Genomic DNA, 11,573 nt, shown 5'->3' with positions numbered 1-11,573 from the left:
TCATTGGTCTACACATTGAAAAGGAATCTATTAATAAGGATACAGTTTTTGAAAGTAAAAAGTGTGACGACCAACCCCGTTCTCCCCTACATATGAGTTTTTAATAAAAGCCAGATGTGACATTAATTAACCTGTTGGAACAAGAGCCTGAAATGAACCGGTACTAACCAGTACTGACTACCAGCACTTGTGATTTTTGTCTAAATGAGTAGCCTTACTTCTTATTGTGTACCGCCACCTCTTTGTGAGTGTAGTTGCACAGCGCTAACTGTGTGTCTGTGTAAACGCAGGGCTTAATGCTGAGCAAACAGCACTGAAATTGTCTGTTCATTATCCAATTTAATCTGTAGGCCAACAGATATCATATTTTCAGTTGGTTTTATTGTAGCATATATGCGATATTATATTTGTGTACAATTTGATTTGTCTCATTAGCGACATAAAAAAGTTTTTATTAACCAAATATACATTTATGTACAAACTGTGGGAATGTATGTTGTATGTAGGCCTAATGCATGTAATGAAATGCATAGAAAAATTGCATTAGAAGTGGGATATATAACTAAGATATACATGTAAATATAAATATATCAAAGACACGTGCCATGATCATGTCATGCAGCTGCTGAATTAGGCTACTGGCACCTTTTTTTGGTCTAGTTCGGGCATTAGTTGGAACTAAATTTCTTATACCTAAATTTCCTTCGGGATTAATGAAGTATCTATCTATCTCTATCTATTTGCATTATGTAGTTATAGTTCATTTTCATAAGTATTTTTGATTTGCACCAAGGGCGACACAATGTAGAATTAAATAGGTACCCTAACCCTAAATTTCCTTTGGGATCAATAAAGTATATATCTATCTATTTATCCATCTATCTATCTATCTATCTATCCATCTATCCATCCATCCATCCCTCTATCCATATCTCCATCCATCTATCCATCTATCCATCTATCCATCTATCCAGCCATCCATCTATCGCTCTATTCATCTATCTATCTATCCATCTATCCATCCATCCATCCATCTATCGCTCTATTCATCTATCTATCTATCTATCCATCTATCCAACCATCCATCCATCTATCGCTCTATTCATCCATCCATCTATCTATCCATCTATCCAACCATCCATCCATCTATCGCTCTATTCATCCATCCATCATCTATCCATATATCTATCCATCTATCCATCTATCCATCTATCGCTCTATTCATCCATCAATCATCTATCCATCTATCTTTCCATCTATCCATCTATCGCTCTATTCATCCATCCATCATCTATCTATCTATCTATCTATCCATCTATCCATCTATCCAGCCATCCATCCATCTATCCATCTATCCATCTATCGCTCTATTCATCCATCCATCATCTATCTATCTATCTATCTATCTATCTATCTATCTATCCATCTATCAAACCATCCATCCATCCATCCATCCATCATCTATCTATCTATCTATCTATCTATCTATCTATCTATCTATCCATCTATCAAACCATCCATCCATCCATCCATCTATCCATCTATTGCTCTATTCATCCATCCATCTATCCATCTATCAAACCATCCATCCATCCATCCATCCATCATCTATCTATCTATCTATCTATCTATCTATCTATCTATCTATCTATCCATCTATCAAACCATCCATCCATCCATTCATCCATCCATCTATCCATCTATCTATTTGCAATTATGTAGTTATAGTTCATTTTCACAAGTATCTTGATTTTTGACACAATGTAGAATTAAATAGGTACATTGAGCAGCTTTGACTGCAGGAATCGAAGAAAGAAAACGCAGAAGGAAACATCCTGCTCTTGTTCCAAAACCTTCATCACCTCAAAGAGAGAAATCTGCTCTCTCTTGTTTGCGAATAGTGAGACAGTCTATATTTGGGCTTAGACTAAGCTCCCGCCCACGACTCCCTGAATCCTGATTGATTCCGTCTAAATGAATCCTGGCACAGTTGTAAAAATGTACCCAATCACGCGCCTGAGACGCGCGTGGAGGCGTGCCTCGAGTTGCGCTTAAATTTAAGTGTGTGCATCGGCGAAGGGCACAGTTCGCTTTGGATGTACACCTAGATCACAAGCTACATTTGGATCTAATCATACTAGAAGATGATATTCATTTTGCTGCTTTGAACCTTTTTTTTCAGCCAAAGAAACGGAATTGTGCCACATTGGAGTTTTCAAGGGACGATACAAGCCTCAATCCTGAATGTCCTCGTGTGGCATGAGCGAGATATAAACAGCTGGGTGTGTGTGTATGCATGTGTCTTTAGAAACTGTTTAATCGACCTGCAGTTGGTGTGTTTGTGGAGAGCAAATGGCCATAATAAGGCGTCCTCCTCGCAGCGCGCACACATTCCTGTGATGTGGATCTGTCACACTTTGCAGAGCTTTTTTTGTGCGGATTTCCTACCTACGACTGGACACAGTTTGAGGAGTTAAAAAGTTGTTTTTATTGTTTGTGTCTTGAACGTGTCTTTCCATCAATCATCATCAATGATGACTGAGAATAACGAGATGGAGAGCGACTCTCAGCTCCAGCGCTCTCCAAGCACCATGTCCATCCAGCCCATGTCATCCAAGGTAAGAAGAAGCCACCACAGCTGGATGTGTGCACTCTAATGGCTCACATAGTTCATACTCTAATATCTAATCTAATATCTAATACTCAACTTTACACAACAGTTTCCTCCACACACATAAAATAAGAGATTATTTTTTGTTACCTGTTATTTATTTATTTATTTATTTAACTGTTTATTATTGCAGTTTTGTATTCCTCTTCCTCCTCCCCATCGTCATTATTCCACCGGTTTGTGTAACATTGATGTCAATTCTTCACAATTGCAGCTGTAAGCATCATCATGACTGCGTCACTAGGTGTAAACCTCACACGTAAGGTGTGATGTCACTCTGTCTCTGTCTGCTCCTTTCTCTCTGCCTCTGGACACACACACACACACACAGACACACACAGGAGGGGGATATTTAATATGGAGGATGTAACCTGTCTAAATCAAAAATGAATAAATAAATAAATGAATATACCCTTAAATGTACCAAAAAATAAGTAATAATTGAAAGTAAATGTAGACATTAATTGATAAAATGGGACATTATTTCTGTTTTAATTTGCTTTTTTTTTTTATTTACCATTGAATGGCAGCCCCCTGATTTACATAATGAGGCAGAAATGCATAAAGAAATGTAAAAAAAAAAAAAAGAATACAGAAATAAATAAGTCTAGGGAAATAAATAGGGAGGGTAATGCTAAGGGAAAATCCTGCATAAATAAATAAATACATACAATTTGATAATTAATAAATACATTTAACAATAAATTATAAATAAATACAAAATACATGCACAAATAAACACATTTAAAAGTTTATAGAAATAAATAAATAAATAAAAGTGGAAATTCAATAAAAGTGTAGATTGATAGGGGAATTAATACAAAGGTAAATAAATAAAACAGAAATATCAATTTATGTCACATTTGATCAATTAATTAATGCCTATATTTATGTTTAATATTATTTTTGATACATTTTAATGGCATATTTATTTATTTATCGAGTAATTTATTTGTTCATTTTTTATTTTGGCAGGTTCCGTCCTCCATAGATTTATGCTTAGTATTAATTCATAATATGCATTTTAATGAGTATAATTTACGTAGAAGAATGGTTGCAATGAATGCCTTTCAGATTTTTTATTGGTGATTACTGACACAGTTATATCTTACCCATTCCCATATTGCTGAACTCAAACACACTGTGTCAAATAACTTTTACTTCTGTGCTCTAAGAAAGTTTTCTATTGCAATGAGCATAAATGGCCACACTTATTTATATGTGCCTAATATGTATATCCCTTTTACCGTACAGGGTGGGCCTGTCTGCGCCTCAAGTGTCCTTACAAATTGTCCTTATGATTCCATTCAATTTGTTGACTTGACTGTATAAACAAAGATCTCGAGGGCTGGCGTCCAAGTGCAGGAGCTGTGAAAGCTTTCTCACTGCTATTGGAAGGCTTTTAGGACACTTGATTCATTAGGCCCAGACACTTGATACAACTCTCTCTCAGCTGAGTCTTTGTCTCCACCACGCCGCCCACGCACAAAACACACGCATGCTGTGGACATGTTTGAAGCAAAGTGACACTCAGACGCTTCATCTAAATATTTGATGTCCTCCGTGAGAAGCATGGAAGTCGACATTGTGGCGAGCTCTCTCCAGCGTGCTCCGCTCCAGTTCCCCGCTCTTCACCAGCTGCTACTACAGAAAATGAGGCGATATTCTGCCAAGCAGGACTGATTAGTATTCACATGATTCATTGGGCAGCTTCGCCACATCACAACCATTTATGCCACAAACTAACCAGGCTGGCCATTCAGTCACCAGCTCTCGCTCCTCATCTCCTCTCTGCTCTCCCAATCGATCGGCTCCGTGTGAAATAGATTTTCACTTTAACCTTCAGCCCACATGCACTTGGCACGGCTCATATATGTTTGATATTCAGGTGAAAGGTTAAATGTAACATCGTTTCATCTCCCTGGAGGGTCAATGAGATGTTGCAACCATGTAGGAGTCTATTAGGGAATCTTGTAGGACAATATTGAAGTTAAAGGGATAGTTTGGGTGTTTTGAAGTGGGGTTGTGCAAAGTACTTATCCATAGTCGGTGTATTTCCTACCGTAAATGATGGTCGACACTCGAATTACCGCACCGGAGCAAAGCAATGTACTGCTGTGGACGGGGCCGGCAGCAAAACATATTTTAGCCACCTAAAAAAAATCAATATCAGATTAAAAGTACGCTATATTTAGAATATTTTCACCACTTTACCTCGCCATGAGACAGCTAAACGGTCTATATTTCAGACAGGGAACTGTATCTATGCTCTCGCCAAAGCAACCAGACTCCATTGAAAATAAAACAACAGTAATGTTATCCGTAGAACACGGGAGTTGCTGGTCTACCGCTGCCTTGATCGGTTAGTTTGTTTGTGCTATTGTGTGACTTTAAATCCTAACTAGCGTGAGCTATTTGGTGTGCAGATCTATTTGTTTTATTCTGCTATATTTCTTTGATCCAGCACCTATTCTATCGAACACTGGATGACTTACTGTGTTTTATTTGAAGCCGAACTAACCAAAGTCACACAATAGCACTAACAAACGAACCGATTGAGGCAGCGGTAGACCAGCATGTCCCGTCTTCTGTGAGGTAAAATTACAGGTCTTTTGGCGAGAGCATAGATAACCGCTTCAGTTCCCCGTTGTAAAAATAGACTGCATAGCCGTCTCACGGCAAGGTAAACAAGCGGAAATATTCTAAATATAGCGTACACTTAAACTAATATTTTTTTTAGGTGAGCCTTTCTTTTAGGTGGCTAAAATATGTTTTGCCGCCGGCCCCGTCCACAGCAGTACATTGCTTTGCTTCCGTGCGGTAACTCCTGTCTGTTTCTCCAAACTGGGGGTGTGCCGACCGTCATCTACTGTAGGTAATACACTTACTATGGATAAATACCTCATACAACCCCACTTCAAAACACCCAAACTATCCCTTTAATGTCAACTTGACTCTGATACACAGGTGTAGCCCCAGGAGATTGAAATTCCTTCACTTCAATATTCCACCCATATCTTCTTTAAACACTTAATCAAGACCATTCCTAAAATTAAAAAAAAAAACACCGCTAGAGGGTTTAATTTTTGAAGGAAGCTAATCAGACACGTAGCCATGTGTCCATGATGTTTTTAATTAGATAAGGATGGCGGGGAGCTTGCTCTGATAACAGATGCTCCCTGAAATCCACCAGCAGCAAATTCCCACAAAGATGGATATCGGAAATCAGGAACAGAGGAATACAGCGCCAAAGGATTAAGAGGAAAGGAAGCATGGACTTTCTCCCTGGCTACCAACAATGTGCTGGTCTGCCGCCAAGGCTGGCAGAAATGTGATTGGTGGAGCTGATGAGATGCCTGAGCAGCAATCAGCAGCGTATAGTGTCGCTCTTTGTTGAGAGCTGTTTGATCTCTCGGGGGCTGTTGATGCTTTGGGAGCATTTTCTGTGATGGAAGTGCACGGGTAAACCTGTTTTTTTTTTCTCTAATGATGAGTTCACAGGACCATCTCTGAGCGCAGAGATATAAAGACTTGAAACACCCTACACAGATTGGTCCATTTGTCAGCTTGCCCATTATGTGACAAGAACATCACAGTTCTTCCACGTGTCTTCATCCAAAATGTGAGCACTTGAACGCTCACACAGCCGGTTGTGTGATAAAAGGTGACTGGGATTGCCTGTAGTGTGAAAATAAGAGATTGTCACAGCTCCAAAGCTAAACGACGAGCAACCATGCAGCTGTTTTGTGGTATGTTGAGTGATGGCAGCTTAATCCAAAGTAAAACGGATTTAGCATTTTCTTTTTTTTTTTTTTTAAAAGGTGTTGTTGTATTTCTACACTTTCTTGCATTTTTTATGAAATATCAAAGAGTAGATGATGTAAGCAGACATGAGGGAGATAAAGAGGAGTCTCTCACTGGAAACAAATCAAGGAAGTTGCAATTATTTGCTATTAGAGCTGGGCAATAATTCAACATCATCATGTGCAATTTATATTTCCAAGCAAACTGTACGTTTTTATCCTTTTGAATGGACTCACGTGAGCTCTGGCAAGCTCTGCTCTGATTGGTCAACCAAACCAAACCCTTTGGATTCCGCTCCAGCTCCGCTCTAACTAGCTTTGTTTGAGGGCATGCCAAACTAGCTGCCAGGCAGGTATTATGCAAATGTGTTACTTGATGACATCACCACGTTACGGAAGAAAAGGCAGGACTTCATGCAAGTTGTTTCAGTTTTTCAATGAATATGAAAATAATGATGTAAAAATGATCATTCCCTCTAATATCGCAATCGCAAAATCAGTCAAATACATTCACAAGGGGAGAGTAACTCCATTTGGCCTGGACTTTGTAACTTTGCAGACCTTTTACATGCACAATAAACAATATAACACACTAAAGGAACAAAAAAAGCACAATAGGTCCTCTTTAAATCAAAATTAAAGTGTTGACCTGTTGATGGTGGCGTTACAGGAATAGCCAGGGGATCACCAAAAGTTAGAAGGATTCATCATCTGAATTCCTGTGCAAAATTTCATGGCAATCTAATCATTTTTATTCAGATATTTCAGTCTGGACCAAAGAGGTGGACTGACAGACGCACAATGCCACAGAGACACGCTGCTAGCTTGAATATCTTCATCCATTTAAAGATAGAGGGCAGGAAAAGATGATTGGGGCATCAAATATGGCGACAGGGCATCTGTCAGCACTTTGGGAAATAAGTTGGATTCATCATTTATATTAAAAATGGTCTTTATCATGCACACCTGTTTACACAGGGCAGTGTTAATTGCAGTCATCTACAGTCACTCAGCATAGTGAACATTGAAGTATTGCTAACGATCTGCAGGATGATTTCTAGAGTCTTCGCTGTCATTACATAAATGAATCTCGATACGTGTCTTTGAAACCACGCACTTTTTCTTTTTAAGTCCACGTCACATTTTATTAACTAACACTTCACTTTCTCTTCAGATGAAGGGTGGATGACACTGAGCATGAGTGACGCGAGCAGGAGAGTAAAGACGCAGAGGGAGGCTCAAGTGGGCCAAGGTCTTCATTGATTAATGTAACACCTTCACTGCTGCCATGGTTATTAATGTGACTCTACGGGGAAAAGGTGTGAGCTGTTGAAATACTGGACACTGTATATCTATTTGTGTATCGCTGACGAGGGGAGATTTATTTGTTGCCACCGATGCTCGCTCGGAAACAACATTCTCCCCCCCCTTCGTCAGACACTGTGTTGTGCTTTGGGTGTTGTGAACAGTGATTGGGCAAGTGAAAATGTGTGGATGATGAGTTACCGGGGCAAAGCTGCATGGCGGGGTTCGCTGAATGTGGGGGCGAGGAATTGCACTCCGCTGAGTGAAGTGGTTATAATCCACGCTACTATTTCACACACAGTTTCTCCTCCATTAAACAACCACAGAGAGAGAGAGAGGAGGAGAGGGAGAGGAGTCTGTGTGTATGAGCAAGCATATAATTGTCTGTCTGTGCTTGTGTGTGTGTGTGTATATGCATGTGTGTTGATTTATGCATCTCTTATCTCGTATTCAAAGCGGGAATCTGCCAAGCTGCCGTGCATAATGACAAACTTCAGCCAAGAAAGGGAACGTTGGGACATGAAACTGGTTCACCCTCCTTGTAATGATAACGCTGTGCTCTTGTAATGATGATAACGCTGCATAGTTTTTTTTTGTTGGTCTCGACCTGGGATTTTTGATATTCTAATGAATCCTTCAGGTTGTCATTTTACCCCCCTGTTAAGTCACAGCTGTTTCCTCAGTGTTGCATCACCTGCCCAAAACAAATGAAGCCACACAGGGAGGGTGTAAACACATCATGTATTACCAGCTACCTGACGGTGATCATTTCCTCTCAAACCACATATTCTGTCTAGAGCCGGATTGAGCCAGGAAACTGCTTCTTTCACAGCGCCGTTATCCTTTTTGAAATATCTCTTAGAACAAGGTCGGACACTGTGACGTCAACCAATTCTGCACTATTTTTGTGTGTATGTGACTAGCCTTAAATGTGGGGGACAAAGCTGGGGAGAATTTTAAAGCGGAAATTACAGGCACTTTGTTCAAGACTGGCTTTGATACTGTGATTTAAAAAGTGGAGTGGCGGTGTAGATCTGTTGCAGTGGCTGTTTTTTCCACTATTCCACGTGATAGCGGTAGAATGAGAGAAATTTGGAGAAAAGAGCACAAATCTATCCGTTTTAACACCCATGCACACCATCCCACTCTCTACATAAAGACAAGTGTGACTGTTGGGTGATGCGCACCCTACTATCAAGACCTTCTCACCAAATTACAACCTCTACACAAAGACACAGCTGGCATAACTGGATAACCTTTTCTTTGGTAAATGTTCTCCACTGGGTGAACCATTTATAGTCCACACTAAAGCATTATGGCCACAAGCTGTATTTATAGTCACTTTCCCAGTGGGACTAAGCCTTTGTTGCTCAGTCTTGACCTCTGGACAGGCTGGAGCATCCCGTATATATCTCAGCCTGGGCCCATTAAATTCTGATGGAGGAAGGAAGAGCCACATATTCGGGTGAAATAAAAGCTTTATCATTGAATTATGTCCGCTCAAACGCTGCTGTCCCTCTATGGGGCATCGATTTTGGACATTTATGTTGGCTACATGTGAGAAAAACTGGATCGAAGATGTGAGAATTATGGGCTTTTACACGTCCGCTGAGACAGCTCGTCAAAATCTGGTCTGCAGCAGTGAGATTGTTGCCGCTTGAGGAATATTGACTGTGCAGGTGCGTGTAAATCTGGGCTACGTTTTGCATTTTGCATGGCATTGTGAGTCATTTGTGAATTCTCTAAATAATTTATTGAGAGAGAAACACCAGTGAGCTAAACTAAACCCAAATGTTTCTTTTGGGAGAGCAGCATTTTCTGCAGATGAAAGGCTTTACTCACTTGTAAGAAGTGCAGTTAGTAGAGCAATGAAAGAAGAAAGAGGCCGTTCTCTTAGCAGGCATTGCCATGAAATGCGTGGGATCACTAATACATATGGGACTAGATCATACATCACGACCATGGTATCATCTGCGGCGAACTTCAGCTCACTCTGACTCATCGTCATCGGCCTTTCACCTGCCACAGAAATTCATGTGACCCGAATCGAGCGCGGTATCACCCTGGCTTGAACTCTCTCAGTATGACACTCTCAGCTAATGTTCAAATGGAAGCTAACGGGAATGCTTTTTAGGCTCCGCACACTGACAGATGATTAGATTAGCTGTAATTGAGACATGTGCTCTAGCCGGAGCTGTTATGCCAGCACTCATCTGCTCTGATTGAGAGAGCTCGGCTCGAGACTGTGATGCTGCACAGGAAACGTTGAGACGTGTGTTGAAGCACTGCACCATGAACAAACACGGTTCTAAAAAAAGCATACCACCTTCTGATAAGGTGTTCTTCATAAAGAGTTTATGGGCTGTAATGGTGCATAGATTGGCTGATATGATATATATCCTCCTCCAGCTCAACTTCCTCTAGCTCTTCCAGTTCATCTCGGTTATTTAATAGACAGTGAGAAATCTTTGATTACTAACATTTATAACTGCAGAATTGATGGCTTGATGTGCAGACCGACTCTTTTCACTGAATCAGTTCCTTCAAGTTGATGCATGAAAATTATCCTTTCAAACCTTTTGAGTTTTATACTTTTTGCACAATTGAGCGTCATTTCCTCCTTGAGTTTCCGTTATAGGGGGCCATCCGAGGAGCACTGGATTGCACCATTAACCTGCCGTACCGCCCGTCTTGACTAGAGTCCGATTCAATCGGTCCTCACTCGTTCATTCAGTGCCGTTGAGTCCGTGTACGCCTCTTCCTATATTTTGAGCAACTGCACCACCATTGCAGGCAGCGTGAGCAGTACCCTATGATAAAAGTCGGGGATTCATGATCACTCGGTCCATTCATCAGACTGACCCGGTACACATCGGACACTAAAAAGAGTCGTTCAAAAAGATATGTTCGTTAATTTTTGCACATCACTAAAAGGGAGTAAGGTCATGAGATCATTAGAGGATTATTTCCACATAAAGTATAGATGAATGTTCACAAAACAATTTCACCACAGTGTCCATTTCATGATTTCAGGAGCTTTCCACAAGCTTCTTCAACAGATGGAGTTTGCCCAGCCGTGTTTGGTTTGTCTGTTCTGTGCTACTGTAGAAACATGGCAGACTCCGTGAAGAGGACCCGCTCCCTATGTAGATATGAAGGGCTCATTCCAAGCTAATGAAAACACAACGATTCTTAGTTTCTCAGTTTAACATAGTTATGAATATTATATTCCATTTCTGCTAATAGATCCCCTGAAATTTTAAACACTGTTCCTTTAAAGGAAGCTATTTTTACACATCAAAGTCTGTTTACAGAGACTGTGAAAAGGAGTGTATATAAAGCTTTTTGTTGCTCCAGAGGGAGCTGTGTGAAGTCTGATAAATTCCCTCAAGTGATGCCACTTCATTACAACATATAAACCCTTTATAAGGCACAATATACAGAGAACAATACCATTCTGTGCACCCAACACAGCTACAATAACAGCATAATGCAATTTATTAGTTATCTTTGCTTGTCTTCATCAGTGTAATCTGATGAAGGGGAATTTCTGACAGGAAGCAAATGAACTCAGTCACATTGACTTTTGTTTCTCTACCTCCAAGTCTGCCTCACAGACACACACACACACACACACACACACTCTCACTCTCACTCGAATAGACAAACTGTTTTCATATCTTATTCCCAGACGCGCGGAGCTGTAAACAGCATGTCCCTGTAAAGTGATTATGTTTGGCGCTGAGCAGAGAGTGAGCGCAGACGAGCAGAGACAGTGTGCACACGGAGTGTCT

The 11,573-nt window shown here is 40.4% G+C and overlaps 1 protein-coding gene across 2 annotated transcripts in view; it reads left to right on the top strand.

Moving 5' to 3' along the window:
• Nucleotides 1-2,059: 2,059 nt before the first annotated feature.
• LOC119502372 (SH3 and cysteine-rich domain-containing protein 2-like) overlaps nt 2,060-11,573 on the top strand; it is a 32,322-nt gene continuing 22,808 nt past the window's right edge. For both annotated transcript variants that reach the window (XM_037793314.1, XM_037793313.1), the window contains exon 1: nt 2,060-2,618. In XM_037793314.1, the coding sequence (XP_037649242.1) occupies nt 2,532-2,618 (87 nt within the window). In that variant the 5' untranslated portion in view covers nt 2,060-2,531. The remainder of the gene's footprint in view (nt 2,619-11,573) is intronic.

Source organism: Sebastes umbrosus, chromosome 14, assembly GCF_015220745.1.
Source record: "Sebastes umbrosus isolate fSebUmb1 chromosome 14, fSebUmb1.pri, whole genome shotgun sequence".
In the NCBI taxonomy this organism is placed as follows: domain Eukaryota; kingdom Metazoa; phylum Chordata; class Actinopteri; order Perciformes; family Sebastidae; genus Sebastes; species Sebastes umbrosus.
This window is presented reverse-complemented; position numbering and strand designations above follow the sequence as displayed.